Source organism: Cenococcum geophilum (genome assembly GCF_001692895.1).
Source record: "Cenococcum geophilum 1.58 unplaced genomic scaffold K441scaffold_53, whole genome shotgun sequence".
Classification (NCBI taxonomy): domain Eukaryota; kingdom Fungi; phylum Ascomycota; class Dothideomycetes; order Gloniales; family Gloniaceae; genus Cenococcum; species Cenococcum geophilum.
The window spans coordinates 63,482-80,280 of record NW_027137611.1 but is presented as its reverse complement, the minus strand read 5'-3'; the positions used below and the strand labels follow the sequence as shown (position 1 = coordinate 80,280).

At 34.8% G+C, this 16,799-nt stretch overlaps 3 protein-coding genes across 3 annotated transcripts; 2 read left to right on the top strand and 1 right to left on the bottom strand.

Annotated features, from left to right (window-relative positions):
• Positions 1-5,876: 5,876 nt before the first annotated feature.
• On the bottom strand, positions 5,877-6,029 carry K441DRAFT_582446 (uncharacterized protein; the record flags this gene model as incomplete). Its single annotated transcript, XM_067644459.1, has 1 exon — positions 5,877-6,029. A coding segment is annotated over one exon (153 nt), but the record flags the coding sequence as incomplete, so codon positions are not given.
• A 1,092-nt stretch (positions 6,030-7,121) lies between these two features.
• On the top strand, positions 7,122-7,516 carry K441DRAFT_667089 (uncharacterized protein). The gene has a single exon (XM_067649763.1). It carries the CDS (start codon positions 7,222-7,224, stop codon positions 7,477-7,479), a length of 258 nt encoding a protein of 85 aa, XP_067499251.1. The 5' UTR covers positions 7,122-7,221; the 3' UTR covers positions 7,480-7,516.
• Positions 7,517-15,468: 7,952 nt separating this feature from the next.
• Positions 15,469-16,465, top strand: K441DRAFT_667087 (uncharacterized protein). The gene is given in 2 exon segments (XM_067649762.1): positions 15,469-15,518; positions 15,529-16,465. The coding sequence occupies 1 exon segment, from the start codon at positions 15,788-15,790 to the stop codon at positions 16,340-16,342; it is 555 nt and encodes a 184-aa protein (XP_067499250.1). The 5' UTR covers positions 15,469-15,518; positions 15,529-15,787; the 3' UTR covers positions 16,343-16,465.
• The last annotated feature ends 334 nt before the right edge of the window (positions 16,466-16,799 follow it).

Genomic DNA, 16,799 nt, shown 5'->3' with positions numbered 1-16,799 from the left:
CCAAATTNNNATATCTTAAAAACTACTAACCTATATACTATGCAACTTTAATAGAAGCTGCAGAGTGTATATAAAAGTCTAAATCTAAATTATTAGAATTTATTATTAAGTGGTTGTTGAGATATTATATTGTGATTTTTACGATTTTTGGTGGGGAAATGGATCTGCCGGCTCGGTGGTTCTGCCGGCTTGGTGGTGGAATACGTTAATAAAACTATTAATCTCCTACTTATTAAATACTTAGAAAGAAGCTCTAAGGGTTATAATATAACCTTCCTTTTAGAGCTGTTTTATAAGCTTAAAGTTAGCCTTCTCCTTAGCTATTATAAAGGCTATTAATAACTTAACTCTATTCTTAATAGCGGTAATAAATTGCTCTTTAAAATTAATAAGATGTTGGCGATTTTATAATCCCTTTAGTGTTACAAACCTTATATCGGCAGTAGTGCGACTACTAAGGATAGATATAAACGGGTTGGTTAAGATAGTACGGGAGGCGCTGGAACTGATTAAGCTATAGGATAAGGGGTAGCCAAGTTATATAACTAGTTACGTTATAAGTTCGGAACGTAGGAATGTAGGAACGTAGGAACGTAACGTACTAATATACTAACGTATTAACGTACTGAACCCTTTACTATAGGGAGGAGTTATATATTTAAGGACACACGGTCCCTACTAGATAGTTTCTCTTCTTTATAGTAAATCTTAGAATATAATTGGAGTTAATCTATTAGGCAACCACTCTACTAGTTATATTTACATTATTAACTGTTCTATACCTATATACCTAGCCTATTAATAAGTCTACCGTAGTATTTCCTATAAGGCTTTATTATATATTTACTACTAAGGTTATAGTATTAACAAAGTTAAATAATATGCTACTAAAAGCAGTAGCTATAACGGCGTCCACAGCGGCAACTATATTAGGATTAGGTAATAATACTAGTATAGTAAACACTAACTTGCAACTAGTTACTATTAGATAGCTATAAAAAATGGTTAATTAATTAACAGATAACAATAGAATACTTAAAGAAAGAATTAACGGAATTAGAGCAGCTAAGGTTAAGTTACCCTTAATTAAGCGATTCTTAGAGGAGAAGTTAAAACTTAAAGGATTCCTTACGCAAATGCACTTTAAGGTTATATAAGAAGGAGTAAAGCTAGGAACGCCTATAGATAAAGTTACTTATATAGGATTGTTCTTAACGGGAAGAGCACTTAAGTAATTTAAGCCTTACCTTATAGAGGTATAGGAGTATAGCATAATAACCACTAACTAGAAGGTATAGTATTATATAATAAGGTATTAAAAGATAAGTATAAGGAACTTAATAAGTATAATAATTACTACTCTAAAGTACTGTACGAAATTAAAGTTTCTCTACTTTAGTAGTAGTCTTAAAAATAATAAATAAAGCGCTAGCCGCGGCTTTCACTCTTTATAAAAGAGGTACTTTTAATTTTAGCTATAAGTAATAAACTAGAGAGAGTATTTTTAGGAGGGCGTTGTATAGTATTATAAGAGAGAATGTAGCTTAGATTATAGAACCTTAAGAAGACGAAGTGTATAAAGAGCTAGCACTAAAGTAGAATTTTAAAAGGAATATAGTAGTTATATAGAGAAAGGTATATAAGAGATATGTTATATAATACTAAGGGGTAGGGGTATAAGATATATAAATAAAATAATTTTAAGTATAAGGTAACTACTAAAGGCGTATAGGTAGCATAGGTAAATATATACTAACTTTAAACTTAATAGATTATAAGTTTAAATCCTACTAATGTCGTCCTTTATTAAGAATTGGGAAATATAATTATCTAGTATACTTCCCGTCCTACTATATAAGAGATTCTTTAGCAATATTGCTATACTATAAGTAAACTCTCCTCTCTATACGATATACCTATATAAATAACTACTCTTAAGATAAGTAGGAGAAAGTAAAAGCTTTACCGGCGATTAATATAGAGGCTTAGGTAGGGGGAGGGAGGTATTAGAGAAGCAGGCATAGATAGGGAGGCCCTTATATATAAATACAATTCTAATTTAAAGCCGTAAATCTCTAAATATAATTGTAAGTAACCTATATTACTTATTTAAGGTAGAGAGCTAATTAACGCTAGCCCTATAAGGCCTATCCAGCGATTCCGTGTTATTTAGTAGGCCCTTACCCCTTTACTAAGTGTCGGAGTCTCCTAGGGTTCTATAGTAGGTGCTGTGGAAATTATAAGTGGCGGGATTATAGAGCTTAATGTTGTACGATAAAAATTCTCAGCCTATAGCGGCGGCAGTAAGAGCACTAAAGGGTAAGGATTGGATTATAGAATTAGAGAATAACGAGGAATAGATAAAAGTTACTAAATTTAATCTCCTCTCTTTTTTACTACTTTTATTTCGTTTTATAGTATCTTATATATAGTATTTTATATAAGGAGAAGTATAAATAGAGAGGGTAAAAAGGAGATACCTAATTAGTAGGGAAGCTAAAGACGTTAGTAGATTACTTGCTTATTTAGTAGCGGATTAAAAAAGATTGATTAATATAATATAATATGATACGATCTCGCGTATCGTATCGATAACGATCGTTTGGATTTTACCTAACCCTAACTAAAGACTTTTGGTAAAGGGAGAAATATAAGGTCTTAAGGGCGAGGTTCTAAAGCGCATAGTATAGAAAAATACTATAAAACAAGCACTTTTAGATCTTATTATTATACGACGGCTTCTATTCTTATATATAGAATAGAAGAAGTTTTATACTTTTATTAAAGCATTACATTAAGAAGCACCTTTATTTGTCCTTAAACATTATTTAATAATATTAAACAGGATTTTTAAGTACTTTATTAAGAGCTAGGATATTATATAAAGAGCACTTTAATCTATAAAAACGAATATCTACCTTGCCGTTAATATCTGGACCTATCCTAATTATTCTCTTTCCTTAGAATCTATGCTAGCTTTTTTAATATCTAAGATAAATACCGAAATATCTTAATTGCCCTTTATATGGTATATAGTTAGAGTAGTATAGATTAATATAAGGCACTTTATTCTATCCTTATTAAGTATAGAATTATAGTATAGATTAGAGCTCTTATTGGCGATAATACTAGATTAAATAACGTTCTTTATTATATAATAGGCTAATAGCTTAAGCTTAAATATATAATTACTTAGAACGCAATATATTAAAGAATTCGCTGCTAGGGGTATATTATTAATCTTATTATCTAGGCCTTCCTATTTAAATTAGAAAAGGATAAAAAGCTTATAGAGTTATATAATAAAGATAGTTAGAATTAGGAAGAAGAAGAGGATTAGGAAGAGCCCGTATAACTAATACCGTAGCTAGCAATAGTAAAAGATAAGAGGAAAAAAAAGGGTAAAGAACTAGAGCTATTGTTAGCCAAAAGAGGCAAGAATATTTAAGATATTATAGGCCCTATAGGAAAGCCCCACAACCTTATTATATATATTCGTAAATTAGCTAACCGTATAATATAGTTTAAAGAGTATATACTTAAGATTATTCCTCTTAATAATTATATAAAATAGAATAGTTAGTATAATATATTAAGTGTAGCTCTAGAGGATAGAGTAAAGGCTAGGCTTTAACTCTATATAAAATATTACTAAGATAGTATCTTAAAAGAGGATATCCTTATAATAAGTAAATAGGTATATCTTCGTACAATTTATAACTTCCTTTAGTCTTTCTCTAAAGCAACTCTATTTCTTTAGGGAGATTATATAACGCTAAAAAGGGTTTTAGAATTAATTAATATGTCGTATAATACTCTTAATATTTCTTTAGCTAATTTTTTCCTACTAGGTAATAGCCACTAAGGCTAAGGATAAGTTTATAGCACTTTAACTTTAACGCGCTAAGGAAAAGCTTATAAAGTATATTAAGAAGCTAGACAATTCTCTATACTATCTAGCGGCATAAATTCTTAACCTATAATGTTATACGGCTTTCCTTAAAGATAAGAATAACTATATTATAATTAAAGAAGAGAAATAGCTCTATACTATATAAAAGCTTTAGGAGAGATTCCGTAATAAGGTACTACTTTTAACTATACCGTATAAGTTTAAAAATACTAGCAAATCTGCTCTCTAATTGGTGGAAAATCTCTCTACCTTCTATAAGGCTTATTAGCTATATATTTTAAAGCATACTCGTCTATAAAGCTAAAATGAGTTTAATAATTATATTAGTAAGAATCTAATTATACTAGATAGTAAAATAACAGCTATTTAATGGTGGAGTTAGTAGCGTAAGAGATATAAACGACTCTTATAGCTTATAATTAAAGTTCTCTCTATACCTAGAATAAGCGATAAACCGGAGAGAGTATTTTTAGGCTCTTAATATAGAGTTTTATAGGATTACACAAAAATAAGTATATAAATACTTAAGGCGACAAAATACTTAAAAGACTGGGCTAATTAAGGAATTCTAGGTATCTCTTTATAGTTTATTGTATAGTGGCTAGTAAAGGGTTTTAAGATAATAATAAATTGAAATTTCCTTTTATAGCTTAGGCTGTTAGACCCTATTCTAATAGCTGGCTGTTTAATAGGGCTGTTAAGCCTATTACCCGTAAGTCTAATTAAAGCCTATCTCGACTTTTGGATATAGAGGACGTATAAAAATTAATGAAAATTAAAGGTTTTTAGTAACTGCTAATAGATCTAAGCGGCTATTAACTCTCAGCCCCGTGTGGCTTATTTAGTATTTTAATACCCAAAATATATTACTCTAGAAGTCCTTAGCTCTATAGTTAAGAGATTACTATTAATATAGATAGGGAACCTTACTATAAAAAGATTTAATTTTGTAATAGAGATTATACTAATTTAATATATTCTTTTTAGGCCTACTAAGGATAGGGAATACTTACTCCTTAAACAATATAAAGAGGTTATTTAATAATATTTATAATATAGCACTCTTAGGTTAGACTAAGTATAAGTTATAGCTTAGGAAGAAGATTTTATTATAATATAATAAGTAAATAGGTAATACTACTATCCTCCCTTATACTTAACGTTAATTAATAGCTTTAATATATATACAGTTTTTTATCTATTTAAGTAATCTAAGACTAGCTGGCTTATTAATAGCTCTATATATAACCCCTACCACTATAGTATTAAGTATAACTTTCTATAATAAACTTGGCCTTTAAACCTTAATAGGGTATTGTAGCTTACTATAGCTATATTACCTATTATTAATAAAATAAAACTAGAACTTCTGGTCTTCCTTATACGTGAAAAATAGTGGCTTATATTAAGGATATAGCTATAGCGGGTTAGCTACCCTCTCTACTAGTATAGGCAAATTATATATGCTTTTAAGTCTATAACGCACTAATAATAATAGTAGTAATTTTAAACTCTAAGGAAAAAGAACTTAACCTTTTAGTATATTATATCTCCACTCTCTACCTATATAAAATGTGCTTTTATTAACCAAATATGGCTTATAGTATAGCCTTATGTGGTGGCGTCTATAAGAGGGAACCTATAGCCTAGTTGCACTACGCTACATTATTTTACTCGTCCCCAGCTATTTCCCAAACTATCCTTAATATCAAACAGCTAGACATAGGTGCGCTCGCTTACTATAACTTACTATAACCCTACCTTTACATCCTCTAATACGCTTTTACTGACTTTTTAGTAAAATACGTCTTCTAAAACTTAAAGACAACGGTGGGCTCAGCCTGGCTAAGTTTGTTAGCGATAACATTCCGCCCTACGCTATTCTTTCGCATATTTGGGGAGAAGACTATAAAGAGGTTACTTTTAAAGATCTGATGGATAGCTTGGGCAAGAGCAAAGCTGGCTATACAAAGATCAGGTTCTGCATGACGCAAGCTGCGAAGGACGGTCTCCAATACCCCCGGGTGGGCACTTGCTGCATCGACAAATCGAGCAGCGCAGAGCTTTCAGAGGCGATCAACTCTATGTTCCGCTGGTACCATGATGCGACCAAGTGCTATGTCTATCTATCCGACGTTTCGATCGGTAGCTCCGTCGGAAACGAACTGTCCTTTCAGCAGACACGGGAACCTGCCTTTTAGCACAGCAGATGGTTTACTCGAGGTTGGACGCTCCAAGAGCTTGTTGCTCCCACATGGGTCGAATTCTTCTCTGTGGAGGGCGATCGACTTGGTGACAAGGATTCGATGGTGCAAGAAATTCACGAGGTAACGGGAATCCGCATTCGAGCTCTTCAAGGAAGCCCTTTGTCTCGATTCAGCGTTGATAAGCGAATGTCATAGGCAGCAAGACGCGAGACAAAACGCGAAGAAGACGCGGCATGCTCTCTGCTAGGCATTTTCGACATCGACATCCCACCCATATATGGGGAGGGACGAAGAAAAGAGTTTATTCGGCTGCGCAAGGGAATCGAGGGGTCCCTGAGAGATAAATGATGAATCGCATGCTCTACCGCCAGTACTCTCCACGGAGCAACCAAAGCGAAAACACGAGCCCTTCTCGACAGTGTCCTTCGCCACGGACCCCGACTTTGCGGAGGTATCTAGCTACGAGAAACATTATGACGATGAGGGCAAAGTACAAAGAAGCCAACACAATGTTGTCTGCCCAATACAAAAGCCGTATGTCAGAAATCTCCCTGTAATCGCGATGAAGCTGAATAGACGTGGCCATATAATGAACGGTTTTGTATTGCCGCCATTTCACGTAAAGCAGAACACATAGACCTATTCCTATGCGGGCCAGATGGACAAGTTTATACATTATGGTGGGCGGACGGCAAAGATTAGTCGCCGAGCCACACCAATGTTAAGGGTGATTTTCCTCCCGGCGCCAAAGTAACAGTAGCGTCAAGAGCTGCGGGAGGGTTGGACCTTTTCGCCTGCGACATCAATGGCCGTATCTCTACCAGCTGGGGACATGTCCCGGAGATGATCATCCCATTCATTCAGTGGACCGTGTGGTCTTCCTGGGAACAGATAGGGGAACGATTCCTTGGAGGGGCCGGAGTGGCCGCAACATCGCGTGACCGAAAGATTCTGGATTTGTTTGCTGTCGAGGGAGACGGGCAAATGTATACATTACAGTGGACAAAAGAAGAGAGGTGGTCTAAGAATCCACTTCCCCGAGAAATCCAGGGCTTTCCGACTGGAGCACAGGTAACTGCGACGGCGAGAACTGAACAACACATGGACCTCTTTGTTTGTGACAGCGACGGTAACGTCAAAACACTGGGATGGAGCAGTCTTGCTGGCTGGACTGACTGGGAGTTAATTGGTCGGCAATTTCTGACTGAAACCGAAATAGCAACAATCGTTCCGAATGAGAACACTCTTGAAATATTCGCCTGCCGGCCGAACGGGCAAATTTACAACCAACTGGACTGCAAGCTCGGGTTCGGGTTGGAAGCACACCCGGAATTGGATATCCGCCGGCGCAAATTTTAGAGCTGAACCCAAAGTCACTGTTACGGAGCTCTCATCTGAGGCACTGCAACTCTTCGTCCACAGTTCTAATGGTTTCGTATACACATGCTGGCGTTCTGGACTACCGGCCGAAAGGTCTGCGCGGCGATCAATAGGAAGATAGAAGTTTTCGGGGTCGGTAGATATATCAGCTGTGGCGCGTATGGGTACTAGAGCCGTTGATTTATTTGTGGCTAATGAGGGCCGCAGGCTTACGGTGTGGTGGGTCAGGGGAAGCAAGGAGAATTGGGAGGAATGGCGCACCCTTCAAATACCAACAGTGTTTTAATCGGGTTAAGTTTTTGAAACATACTAACTTCTGCGGGCTCAGACCTGTGTCATCCGGAAAGGATTCCACCGATGTCCTCCAAGCATCGCACGGGCATCCGCAATGCGGCGCACGTGGCACACACCGCATGACTACATTCGACCTATACAGCGACACGAGAGGGCAACACTCAACAACAAACATCTAAAGCGCTCGGTCGGTGCGGCTCGGCTACCCTCCCTACTAGCTCCCGCGAGCTCTTAGTAAGTGTAGTCTTAGCGTCTACTAGCAGACTTAGTTTGCCGTAGGCTTCTTAAATACTATATATTTATAATCCTTCTACTTACCTTCTATTATTTACCGTACGTTATAATACCTAACTAGCTATATAATACGGCCCTAATTAGTATACTACTATTAGCTTTTATTATACCTAATCTAGCTAGTATATTCACTCCTAAATATATAAAGGCCTTTTACTTTAGCTTATATAGCCTATTTTATATAACTTACCTAGTCTAGCGCCCCTTTATATAGTAATAGCTTACCTAAAAGGCCCTACTAAATACCGTTTATATTTTTAATATCCTTTTATAAATATAACTACTCTCTTCTTTTTATAGAAGTAGTTTACTTTATATTTTAAGAATTTTTATAGTAAATCTTAGAATATAATTAGAGTTAATTTGTTAGGCAACCTACTCTACTAGTTATATTTATATTATTAACTTTCTATTTACCTATATACCTAGCCTATTAATAAGTCCACCGTAGTATTTCCTATAAGGCTTTATTATAATAGGCAGTATACTACTATCCTAAATATATAAACGGATAACTAATATAAGCAACTAATCGCCTTAATTAAGTACCGTTTATGTTGGTTATATAAGGTAATATTATATAGCTACAGTTCGTAAATAGTATAATGATTATTATTCTGTATATCTTAATAAGGGAGGGCGAGGAGCTTAGGGCTCCTCGCTACGCTAGTGCCGTGGCGATACGTAATAGTAATATGCCTTAGATAGTAAGCGCTTACCTTTATTCCCAATACTAGCAACTCTTCTTTTATGGTTGCCATCTATATATATATACCGCTTAACTAGCGGAATAAATATTAATCCTCCTTACTTACTATTGCTATTATAATATAAGTCTCGCTATCCTAAAATTTGCCTCTTAGCACATAGTGCTTTCTTGCTTATAAGTTGTGGGTAGGTATCTTGTTAGTAGGGCCGCTAAGATACTAGCGGTAAGCGAGCTAATAGCGATTTTCTATCCCAGGGATGGAAAATCCTAATTAGCTAGGTTAAGTTAGGGTCTATAGAATATTATACCCCCCCCTCTAAAAAAGTCTTAGTAAGAGAATCTAACTAATTAGATAACTTTAACCGCCGGTTAAAGTTCCTAGATATCTTAAGACCTTACGTAACTAAGAAATTTCTAGGGACTCCCTTTTAACTTAACCTTTAACTTATATACGTAGAGTATTTATATTAATAAACGTCTATAGTGCCTTATTTAGGTTTGCCTTCGTTATTATATCTATTAGGTTATTTTAGCCATTAATTTATTAAATCTCAAAGAGTTTATAACGTTTATAGGATTGCTAAAGTGCTATAATATTAATTATAAGGCGCTTCTCCTTTATAGTACCAAGCTTAACTAAATACTTATAAAGGGAATATAAGTTAGTGTATACGATTATAGGGATAACAGGAAGTTTAAGTTAATCTATAATTATCTTTAGGGTAATTCTAATTACAATTGCTATATTAACTCCGCTAACTATTCTATATATTTTTAACGCTAAAATACTTTAGGTAACGGGCTTACTCTTAATTAAGCTCTAATAGATAAGATTGCTATAGATTATAAAGTTATTCTCTCTAATAAATTTGTTTATAATAATAATCTTATATTTTAACTAGGAGCTAAAATCTTTATTATTTATAAACGATCTATTAATAAATATAAAGAGCTTAGCGGTAGGAAGATTAATAGGCACGTAGAGTAGTCCCTAATTAAGATGGTTTATTTATTAGAAAAGACGTTTATTTAGGGTAAGAATGTCATCCTTAGTTGGTTTCTAGTGTTAGGCGGTAACAAAGAGATTAAATAAAGCTTTAGGTTAATAGATAGAAGCAATATAAGCTTCGCAAGCGCGTTGCTCTATATATCCTTACTTTAGGGAATTAACGTTAATAACGTTACTCTTCTTACCTTAACCCTTCTGGCGTAAAGCAATAGAATTCTTATTTAGGGAGAGGATATATCTATTAAAAAGTAATGGTGTTATTAAATTAAGCTTTTCCTTTAGCTTTACTATAAGATTTGTCTTTACTAGCTTATCCTCTTTAAGAGCTAANAATTAGTCGTCTCCTAAGATAATTATATTATTAGTTTATATACCGACAATTCTAAATAGGGTTCCCGTAATTATAATAAGGAAGTAGGAATTAAATATAGAAGTAATTATTAAAAGCTTTTCTTTATAGTGCTTACTATAGGTAGCCTACTAGTAAGTTCTTGCCTCTACGATTCTATACAATAGCTTAAGTATAACTATAATTGTATCTTTAGGATACTAGTGGCGAATTTACTCTAGAAGGTATACTAATATTAAGCGCTAAAGGTGCGTCTTTAATTAGGTATAGGCTTAAGTAATATCTTATAAATAAACAGCTATTTTATTCTTTATTAAGGAGGGAGTTAATGCAATAATAACTTACTAACTAGCTTGTTGAATTATAGGAGATTATATAAAAATTATCTCTTTACTATTATTATTGTAACCTTAGATAATAAGCCTTAATTTCTTAAATAGGGCGTTAGTAGCTTTACCCTTAATCTTATTAATTATTCTTAACTTAAAGATATAAACTTTATTAAACTTAGTAGGGTTATACTTTTTAAATTTAAAGACTCCTCTTGCGATAAGACCGTTAATCTCCTACTTATTAAATATTTAGAAAGGAGCTCCTAGGGTTATAATATAACCTTTCTTTTAGAGCTGTTTTGTAAGCTTAAAGTTAACCTTTTCCTTAGCTGTGATAAAGGCTATTAATAACTTAACTCTATTCTTAATGGCGGTAATAAATTATTCTTTAAAATTAATAAGATGTTAGTGATTTTGTAATCCCTTTAAGCAACCTTTACCGCGTTATAGTTATAGCGTATCTACTATAATTGTATTAGGATTATACTCGCCTTTTAGAGTACGTTAATTATAGTTCTTCTTTAAGGTATCTTCTAGGTTATCCTGTAAAGGCTTAGAATTATTATCTTTATAGTAAGGCTTAATAATAGTTCAACGGAATTAAGTAGGTCCGTAAGGCATTTAAATAGTATAAATTTAACCATTAATTATAATAAGTTGGTGTAGGCCTAACTATTCTCCCTTTTTATGCTATACGCGTACTTTAGACTAGAGTAATAGATTAAGCGTAGTTAAGGTATTTAGGCTATTTCTTATTCTTAGTACGTTATTAACCTAACGTATAGCGTAGAGATATTATACCTCCTTTATTACCTTATAAATAGCCTTAGCTTATTATATAACAGAGGGAGATAGTAGAGAATTATTAGTTATTTAAGGGTAGGCGCTAAAGACTAGTAATATAGGTATAAGTCCATCCGGGCTAGCGGAATTATTAATAGCTTTAACAGCTATTTATAGGGTAAGTTTTTTACTAGTATTCTTTAGTTCTAAAGAGATAATCTTATATATATGGCGTAATGGCACGTAATATTACTCTACTTTTTTAATACTATTATATGCCTTAATAGGGACTTCCTTAACCTTAATTGCTATTACCTTTATCTATTATTGGAACTCTATAGATAAGAAGTTCTTTCCTATATTATAGACGATTTAATTAAGGGGTCCTAAATAAATATTAATCTAGTATAACTAAAGGGTATTCTATATATTTCTAGCTAATATATCTTTTAAGAAACGCGCGGCTTGGAAGGAGGTTAAGAAGTTAATAACTTAGAGTATTAGCTTGCCGCTAAAATATATAATATTAATAATAATATAAAAGTTAAAGTTATAGTTATTCTTAAGGGTAAACTTAAATCGGCTAGGGGACTTTTAGTTTATTTAGCAGTAATAGTAGTACTTTATAAGATACTTAATTGCCTTAACCTTAACTTTATAGCCTACTCGCTAAAGAACCCTAAGTAATTAATAAATAGATAGGTGGCTAAAATAACGGTATAGTTGGCGTAATTCTAACTTAGTTAAGTGGCTTTAAGCAACACTCTTTTCTAGTTAATAAAGGAGCAATTAGGGGTAACCCTATTTGTGTATAATAGGTACCTAATTATCTCCCTAAATAAGTATATTCTTAAGGTTATTAAGCCTAACGCCTAACTTATTTATATCTTTAATGTAAAATAGAAATGGAGTATTTATAGGAATAATATAGAAAGTAATATATCCTAAAGGGGTTTAGACCCTAATTATACTAAGAGAGATTATAGTACCTTTACTAAAGCGAATCGTATATTAGCCTATTATTAATTAGTTAATCTAAATAGAGCTATTAAGCTGCTAAAGAGCTCGAACTTAAGGTTTTCCTACTATAGATACTTCTACGGCTCCTATATCCGGTATAATACTATAAAAAACGTACGCTAAGTATTTATTATTAAAGAAAAACGCGGAACTCTCCTTTAGCTTATTAAAGATATTTAATTTCGTAATAGAATGGAGTGTAGATTAATTATTAAGAATAGTAATAGTTTATATGCTATCTACCTTACTATACTTAGTAAAGTATTAGTTAGGGAAGTAATCCTTAATTTCTATATCTATAAGGAGCTATTTAACCTTATTAACCTTACCCTTAAGATCTTCTACGCCTTTATATTAAACTAGGAAGCTTTAAAAGTAGGCTATAGTAACCTTATAATTTCTAATGTTTCTTATATTCTAACGGAACTTATTATATACCTCTTTTTACTTATTAAGGGAGTGTCTAGTTAACTAGTAATTTGGCTTCTTATAAACATAGCACTTTTTTTAGTAATTACTTTAAAATAAACTTCTATAAGGACCTCCATAATTACCTTATAGTTAACGTTAATTATACCCTCTTCCGTATTCCCTACCACGGCTACTATATATTTAATTAGTTTAGTTATAATTATATTAGTTAGGAATACTTAGTTAGGTAGGGTTTTTAGTATAAAACTATTAAGATTCTTATATTTATATCGCAGTACCTACGGTAAAGCGTAGCTTAGTATATACTCCTTTAAATATATTTATAGGTTTATATAGCGCTAAGTTATACTTAAGAACGCTATAGTATGCTAAGATAACCTAGTTCCTTAGGCTGTTTTTATTTTAGTAAGTTTTGGTAAGGCTATATTAGATTTTCTAGAGTTTATTAAAGAGTAGTTAAAGGCACTTTAAATAAGTCTTTATTAGGTTAAAAGTAATAACTCTTTAGAATATAGTCTTTCGCCATTTAGATATATAAAGTTAGCGATTCTTATTAGTTTTAAAGTAAGCTCTAGTAAGCTAAAGCATTATATTAATGCTATAGTTTTTACCCGTAATATAGTTATAATAGAATATTACTACCCATCCTTTTAATATAATGGAGAAAGTATAGTAGTATTAGTGGTATTAAATTCTAACCTTATTATAACAGTTATAAAAGACCTATAGTTTTGCTCTAAGTATATTATATAGTTCTTCTCTAAACTTCTTTTCTTCGTCTAAATATACCTTTATTAAATTTGTAACTTCTTATAGTAAAGGCTTATTAATTAGCTAGGATAGAGGGGGTAGAGGTGGCGGAGGGGGTAGTAGAAGAGCACCTCTAGGTAAGAGAGCACCTCCTAGTAGGAGAGTACCTTTAGGTGGGGGATTAGCATTCTAGGGGTTTTAATACAAATTAAAGTTGCCTTCTGAAGAATATAGGTTAGTTTTAGGTTTTCGTAGTTAATGTATAATCTTAGCTTTTGTCTATACTAGTTCTTTTATACTAATAATAACGGCCTAAATATTACTAGTAATTGGGTTACTATTTTTAATAATATATACCCTATTCCTATAAAGGAAGTCTTAGAAATTTTAAATAATATTAATATTACTAAGTGCCTAAGTGTTGGCGGTCCATCCTACGAAATCCTCCCTAAAATATTCCTATAGTTATAAATTAGCGTAGTATCTACTTTGGTAGAATAGGATATAGTATAGGAGAAAGCTATTAACTTGTTTTGCGGTATAAGTTATTATATTAATAGTAAATTCGTCCTAATTTTTATTAATAAATTTTGTATATACAGCTACCCCTAGTAGTAAGGAGTCTTCTTAGTTGTTTAAGGTAGGCGTAGCCATGTTCTTAGAGGGAGGGAGGTGTTATTAGTATAGGGATTATCGTTTAGTACGCGTTCGTTATTTAATACGCATTTATAACGTATATTTGCGATTATAGGGCTTAAGACTAGTTCTAGCCTTAAATCGCAAAGACTTATAAAGCGTGTTGTTCTATATAATAGACGTAAGAATCTATAATCTTAAAAAGGCTTAGGACTAGTTCTAGCCTTTAAATCCTTAGATTTGTGGAAGAGTTCTATTTAAGGTTTAGGACTAGTTCTAACCTTAAAAGACAGCTTCCTTTAGCACGAGTAGTACTGGTATAGTGGCTTATCTCTTCTTAGTGGAATACCTAGCTATTCTGTGGTATAACAGTAAAGTTAACCACTAATTAGTGTTAGTTATATAAGGTAATATTACGTAGCTACGGTTTGTAGATAGTATAATGATTGTTATTCTGTATATCTTAATACGGGAGGGCGAGGAGCTTAAGGCTCCTCGCCACGCTAGTGCCGCGGCAATACGTGACGGCAATATGCCTTAGATAGTAAGCGCTTGCCTTTATTCCTAATAGTTTATTAACCCTAATTATTATCTAGTAAGTACTACTTATAGGGATAAAGCTATAACTAATATGTTATAAAAATCCTACCCTAATTGCCTTTAAAAGAAAGAGTTTTTTAAAAAAAAGATATCTAAATTAAATTAAAACAATATCCAAATAATACGGTATTCGTTACTGTTTCTTATCGGATTATTTTTAGCTATACTAATATTAACACGTCCTTTAAGGACCTAATTTAGCAATACTCTATGCAATATACCCCTCTATAAAGAAGGACCTTATTAATAGGGACACCTTAGCCTAATTAGGACACGATAGAGTCAATCATATATAAGTTTGAGTTTTATTATAATGATTTAGAGCCTTAATTCGTTGATTAAAACAACAGGGTCATTTCGCCAGGACTCGATTCAATCTAGAGGCTCTGGTTGGTTCGCTTGCGTATACGCCTTTCTCAACGGCGCATGGGATAGTAGTATGTCTCACTACAGCTAGAACTTTCAATAATACTCTAAAAATACAACTTTATACCTCGGCCTCATCGCTATAGGCATCTGAGCATTGTGATCTCTGAAGTAACCTTCCAAGAATTAAGCTTAAATCCTTGAAATAGCACTTTCCAAGAAATGCTGCGCCCAGCTGAAAGGTTTAACCTATCACCGTCCTCCCTCTCAGCTCAGCCCTGCGGCTGATCATCAACCAGCCCTAGTAAGCGAAAAGAAAGCTCGGCATGACCTTCCCGCATCGAATAAACGGTCAGTGGTCCAGCCAAATATGCAAGCTTGGCTGCTATTAGCTAAAGATGGCACTCCGCCACAGCCACAGTTATTCTCGCGGTCGTAAAGATCAGGCCGCAAAGGCTATGGTCACAGGTGAGCCTTTTTGCATGCTCTACTTGGCAATTAGGCGCACTCTAAGAACATAGCGCTGCGGATATCGTGGAGGGGGAAAAGATATATAAGGTCGAGAGAATGGAGGCAGAATGGTTCTCGTCATCAGCATTCAGATCTCGTCTTTAAGCAGTAAAGACAGCTTTTCAGTCAAACTTTTATTTCAACCCCCGCTCAAAATCTTCTATTAATCGCTACTTCAATTCCATCTCCTCCTCCAAGCCAAAATGAAGTTCACCACTACCCTCGCAACCTTCACCACCCTCCTCGCCACTACCCTGGCCGCCCCCATCGAGCCCTATAACAGCGCCAAATCTATTCACCCGACCACACTCTCGCAGTACAGCGTGTGGACCGGCGCGATCAACTACGCCACCGCATGGGGCCGCATCTTTAAGTCCGGCCACGAGTCCGACATTACCACGCTCGTAACCTTCGACTTCCCGGCCTGGACCGCGGGCCTTAAGTGCGAGCTGGCATTCTCCCTTGACAGCAGCGCCACGGTCACGGGCTCGGGCCAGTTCGACGTCTTCACGAGCTTGGCGCCTGCTACGGGGCCGACGACGACCTGGCCGAGTGGTAATCTAAGGGACCAGTATTTGGGAAGGGCCCAGGCGGTCAATGGCGGGTATGCGACGGCCGTTAATGGGTACGGCTCTAACGGCGTGTTTGATTGCCCGGCGGGTCGCAGGATGGCGGGCGAGTTAGTCGGTGTCAACGATGTAGTCGAGATTAAGTGGAATGGCGCAATCGCGGGACCGTATATCATCGCTAGACTATAGGATTGCTACTGGAGTTCGGATGGGTGGGGTATTGTGTTGGCGTTTGATGTTCGCTAAGGCATTTTTAGTGGGGTGATATGGGCTTTTGACTTCCCCCAGATTGCATCTCGATGTCTTCGAGTATCCGTTCCTTTAGATAATAATAACTCTTTGATTAACGTCTGATACGGATCCTATCTTGGCCCACGCAGACTACTCCGTCATAGGGGGAAAACTTGTAATTTACAGGAAGAAAACCCTGCAGTTGGGGGAGGAAAAACCCTATGAGCCACGTCAGTAGGATGAAAAACCCCGTTTTGCCATGTCCGTCCGTAGCGGCGACCCTGCGGGCCTACAACTACGTCCTGTCCTCCTTGGATGTTCGAACTCCTTGGGAACCACTGCTTCCTTCTCTAGCTTATCCAAGCTGGGGTTCACTACGTCCCAGCTAGGCCTTGCCAATTAATTGCTGTTGTTG